General features: G+C 33.8%; 1 protein-coding gene across 1 annotated transcript; it reads left to right on the top strand.

The window, feature by feature from the left end:
• Positions 1–2,723: 2,723 nt before the first annotated feature.
• On the top strand, positions 2,724–3,665 carry LOC308658823 (olfactory receptor 6C2-like; the record flags this gene model as incomplete). Its single annotated transcript, XM_081311742.1, has 1 exon — positions 2,724–3,665. The coding sequence occupies one exon, from the start codon at positions 2,724–2,726 to the stop codon at positions 3,663–3,665; it is 942 nt and encodes a 313-aa protein (XP_081167868.1).
• Between the last annotated feature and the right edge of the window lie 2,335 nt (positions 3,666–6,000).

Here is a 6,000-nt window from a genome sequence, read left to right as displayed (position 1 = left end):
AAATTAAACAAAGAAAAAAAAAACCTCCATTGGTTATAATCACAGGATTTAACAGCAATTCTAATCTCTAGAGAGAAGATATAAGAGAGCCTTTTAGATATAAATGTTATCTGAAACATTCTCTACTTTTTGAAAAATTAAAATACAAGTTACAGCTACATAAAGGTACATTAAATTATTTCTTCAAAAATGATTGAACATGAGTTATATATCAGGAACTCTTTTTTGTAGCCATGAATGACATAATAGAAAAAGAACAAACTTTTTATTTTTAGAGTACATTTTCTATTGACCCTAAAAATCAAATAATCTTGAGAATATTCACATACTCTTCAGCTTCTTGAATGTATCTGTTCATATTATATATGTGGATCACTATTGATTTTAGTAAAAAAATACAAAGTCTATCTTTGGAGATTAAATCTTTAGACATGCAGTAGGTGGTTTCAGACTCGAAAAAAATCAAGAAGTGAAACTATTGCAGTCTCAAAAAATGATATATGGGAAGCAATTCTGTAAAATGGTGGCAAATCCTAATTAAGTACCTAACAAGAAAGAGGTCAGGAAAGAGGTTATCAGACACAAGAAAGCAAACAGCAGCTGCAGAGAGGGAATTAGTTATTAAGAGTAAAGGCAGAGTCCTTCACAGGCTGGGAAAAACCTGGGAAAGGAGAAAGGAGACTCTGTACAGTTTAAAACTGGGCATAATCAGACCTTTGTTTTAAAAAGTATTCAAAATGAAAGAGTAGTTTGAAGCACATATGAAAATTGAATCAAGTGATCAGAATAGGCATTAAGGAGTACAAGTGTTCCCAGTATGTAGACAATGCTGCTTTGTTCTGTCCCTAAATTTATTATATAACCCCAAATATAAGGAAATTTAATAGTGTATACAATATGGATTCTACTTTAGATAAATTTACAGAAACATACAGGAGAAATGTAATTACAGTGCACAGCAAAATACAGTGTGATGTATTCCATGACTGGATAAACAACACATACTTGGAAATACCACAGGAGCACAATTTCACATGCTTTGGGTTCATGAATGAAGATTTCCTGAAAGAACTGATACCTATGGGGAACGTGGAAGGACTAATAGGTATTAATCAAAAGATTAGCGCGTGCAGAGGAGAAAGCATGTAGAACTGAAGAAGACTTTCAAGTAGTCAGTGTTAATGGAACTCAAGCCCTAAGGAAGACAGGTAAGAAAATGACAAGTGTTGAAGTGAAAAAAACAAAGAAGGTGCTTTCCATAAGAGCCTTGCAGGGTAAAAAAATATATATATTTTTTCTATATTAAAACTTTAGTTAACATTGGAAGAAGATACAGTAAATCATTTAGAGCATATGGTGATTGAGATGTGGACACACAACTTGTAATATTTAGAGCATCCTCAGATTTGGTACCCACAGAGGGTCCTAGAACAATCCATAAATGACCTATATGTTTAATGTTGTTATAGAGATCAGATCTCACCTTTGGAGTACGTCATATAAAGGATAAAACAAATGAATTGATGAAATCATTTGTAGAAACATAGAGAAAGAAGAATAACAAACAGAACATAGGAAGTGAGAGGTCTGAAAACAGAATATTGGGGAGGACCAATATTTCACATGTGAATAGAAAAAAGAGAGACATTAAAAATAGCAATCTAATACTAGGAGGAAAATCAGAAAGATGATATAGGAACCACTTAAAGAATGACCAAACTTTGCTTTTTAATGCTGTGGCAATTTCAGGCAAGATAAAAACTAAAATGTGTCATTGTCTAACAGAAATAAACTCATTGGGGTTTTTGGAAAGCTATAGGGAGTTGCAAGTGAAAGTCCTAGTATAACTGTTGTTTTTTTTTCACATTTTTTTAATTGGTTGTTCACAACATTACAAAGCTCTTGACATATCATATTTCATACATTAGATTGAAGTGGGTTTAAAGCCTCAATGGAGTGAAGATGAGCTGAGGAGACACTAATGTCTTTTGAAAGGAATTAAAAGCAGCATGAGAAAAAGACATATCCTAGAAGGCTAAATTTATTGATGTTAAATAAAAATTAACCTCTAGGTTTCAAGAGAAAAAGGGGAACAATCAAATAATTGATCACAAATGAATGCATAATACTTTTTTTGTAGATATCTTGGACATTTTCTTGCAGTCATTAAATTAGTTTTATACCAAACCATCCATATGTTCTAGAATTTCCACTATAAGGAATCCTGTTGTTGTCATTATCATTTGTTTGTTTTTCAGAAGAAATATATATTATCCTTAAAAAAATCCCCAGATAATAACAGTGAAAAGAATCCATGCTCTTAGTTACCTGTATATGCCCTGTATCCAGAGTTTGCTTGGACAAAGAACTATTAGCCTCCCATGAAATTACATCTTTCTGTAACCCATCTGGAAATCCAGTCCATGTAATGATTTGTTTGTGACAAATATACCACATATGTAAATTCTGTAGGTAAATGATTAAAGAAAAAGTTGAATGTTTTACCATAATGTGAATCCTTAAGGAAATATCCACTGCTCATACACATATAATTCAGGAATGCTATTGGAATAGTAAAAACATTAATTATGATGTGAAAAGAAAAAATAAACAGGCTGATTTGCTTGGCTTCTATATGCACAGTATTTTGCTATAGAATTTAAATGTTTCTTCATAAAATTTTTATTTTTTTTACACAAAGATTAGATAATTGTCAAAGTTCTATGATGAGGAACCACACAGCAATAAACACTTTAATCCTGCTGGGACTGACAGATGACCCAAAACTGCAAGTTATGCTTTTCATCTTTCTGTTGCTCACCTACATGTTGAGTGCAACAGGGAACCTGACTATTATCACCCTCACACTGGTGGATCCCCATCTTAAGACACCTATGTACTTCTTCCTCAGAAACTTTTCCTTCCTAGAAGTTTCATTTACTACTGTCTGTATCCCTCGATTCCTGTACAGTTTATCAACTGGAGACAATACTGTTACCTACAATGCTTGTGCAAGTCAGATATTTTTTGTTTTTCTCTTGGGAGCAACAGAATTTTTTCTCCTGGCAGCCATGTCCTATGATTGCTACGTGGCCATCTGTAAACCCCTTCATTATATGACCATCATGAACAACAGAGTGTGCACCTTATTAGTCCTCTCCTGCTGGGTAGCTGGCTTGATGATTATTGTCCCACCCCTAAGTGTAGGTCTCCAGCTTGAATTCTATGATTCTAATGTCATTGATCACTTCAGCTGTGATGCAAGTCCCCTCCTAAAGATCTCCTGCTCAGACACATGGATATTAGAACAGATGGTCATCATTGTGGCTGTATTCGCCCTCATTATCACCCTAGTCTGTGTGGTTCTGTCTTACACATACATCGTCAGGAGCATTCTGAGATTCCCCTCTGTTCAGCAAAGGAAAAAGGCCTTTTCCACCTGCTCCTCCCACATGATTGTGGTTTCCATCACCTATGGCAGCTGCATCTTCATCTACATCAAGCCTTCAGCAAAGGAAGAGGTGGCCATAAATAAAGGAGTTTTAGTTCTCACCACTTCTGTAGCGCCCTTGCTGAACCCTTTCATTTACACTTTGAGAAAGAAGCAAGTGAAACACGCTTTTAATGACTGCATAAAGAAGATTGTGTTTCTCTCAAAGAAGTAGAAGTTTTGATGAATCAAAGGAAAATAAAACATTCTGCAACTGCTTTATGCTGCTTCTCACTTACTTCATGGTTTCCTTTATATATTTCAGTCAGATTAGCCTTCTCAATAATATTTAATATTTCATACTGACCACACCTTTATTAAACTCTTTATAATTTCAAATCAAATTCACACATCTTGTTTTCCTTTATTGTGAAATTTAAATATATAATTTCCAAGGAATTCTGTTTTTCTCCACTTATGAGATAGGGAAGTACAGAAAATAAGATTTCTCTAGGGAAGGAAAGTAATATTAAAAATTTGTATAAATTTTCTATGGGTTAAATTATATGGCAATAGTGCTAGTCACTTTCTTTCTGTAATAAAAGTCACAAAATGAACAACACAAATGCAACCATCAAAACACCACCACCAACAACAAAACCAGCAGAGACATGCTGAAAATAATAAACCGAATAAGACATTCCAGGTCCATTAAACTAATTGGGAAAAAAGATGTCTACAGTAGTTTATGATTAATCAGAATTGAAGAAGTAGAGATATCCTTATAATTACTGACAAGGTTTACTTGATATTTCCTTATATAAAAGAGCAATATCACTTAAAAGATAAATACTTAATTTAAAGCAATATAAACATAAAATAACCAATTATGGGTTAGTAATACACAATAGTTGCATAAAAGGTAATTGGAACACCAAACTTTAAGTTCTCACAAATAGGAAAACTTGTTAAATCAACACACACACACACACACACACACACACCCCTTTAATAAAGTGGTGTGTGTGTGTGTGTGTGTTGATATATATATATATAAAGGTGTGTGTGTGTGTGTGTGTGTGTGTGTGCTTTCCTGAGTGGAGGGTATACCAGGGATTGAATTCAGGGGCACTTGACCACTGAACCACCTCCCCATCCCTATTTTGTATTTTATTTAGAATCAGGGTCTCACAAGTTGCTTAGCACCTCACTTTTGCTGTGGCTGGTTTTGAACTCACTATCCTCCTGGCTCAGCCTCCCCGGCCACTGGGATTACAGGCGTGCACCACCACAACTGGGTTAAAAGTTTTTTATAACGATATCAAGGATATAATGTGAGAATAATAGGAAAAAAAAACTAGGAGATACAAATGTTAATATAGATTAGAATTAAGATCTAGGGAAGAATGAAAAAAATACTAAAAAATTAGAGAACTAATTTAACTAGTTTTGGAGCTATTAACAGTATACTCACCATTGAAAGAAAAAGGAAAGAAAATCCCAACAATATGTTACCTTCAAGAGGCACACCTCTGAGGCAAAGAGATCCACAGGCTAAAGTAAAAGGACAGAAAATTATATTCCATGGAAATGGAGATTGAAAGCAAGCAGAAGTAGCTCCTCTAATAGCCAACAAAGCAGATTTCAAGCTGAAATTAATGAGAAGAGACAAAAAGTCTCCCTTCACACTATAAAGGAAGAAATCCAACAAGAATATATCATAATACTAAATATTTATGCCCCCAGGACTTTTCAAATTAGTATCTAATGAGCCTCTGGGTTTCACTTATGTCTGTGGTGATATGTCCTTTTTCATCTCTAATTGCTTCTCTTCTTTCATCTGTCATTTTATCGCATTTCTCTTTTTCTTTTACTTAGTTTGGCTAAAAGTCTATCAATCTTGTTTATCTTTATAAAAAACAAACCTTTATTACATTATTCTTTGTACTTTTAAAAATTTCTATTAATTTTACCCTAGATCTTACTTTTCTTTTTCTTCCATTAGTTTTAGAATTGGTTTGTTCTTGTATTTCTCAGACCTTCAGATGTATCATTAGATTGTTTATTTGGGATCTCTCTGAGTTTGTAGTTTTTGTTGTTGCTTCTGTTGTTGTTCATGTAGGCACTTATAGCTGTAAACTTTCCTCTTAGAACAACCTTCAAGGTGTCCCAGAATTTCTGGTATGTTCTATGTCTATTCTCAGTTGATTCTAAGAATTTTTTTAAAGTTTATTTAAAGAAAGAACATTGGAGTGACAATCCACATGGCCCCTACCTAATCTTTTTGCCCCATAATTCTTTAATAAAATGGTAATTTGCATCACCCAGTTGGATTGGACTGGCATAGCCTCAGGTTTTTAATCTGGACACAAGGTAGATACTATTGTTTAAGTGTGTCCCCCAAAGCTTAAGTGTTGGAAACTTAATTCCTCAATTTAGTAGTGTTGAAAGGTTGGGTCTAGTGGGAGGAATTTGGGACAACTGATCAGAGTCTTCATGAATACTTGAATCCCTTTATAACGTTAATGTACTTCTTTTTAAAAAATTATTTATTTATCTAATTTGTTATA

The sequence above is a fragment of the Spermophilus citellus genome (assembly GCF_964194105.1).
Source record: "Spermophilus citellus genome assembly, chromosome: 10".
Lineage (NCBI taxonomy): Eukaryota > Metazoa > Chordata > Mammalia > Rodentia > Sciuridae > Spermophilus > Spermophilus citellus.
This window is presented reverse-complemented; position numbering and strand designations above follow the sequence as displayed.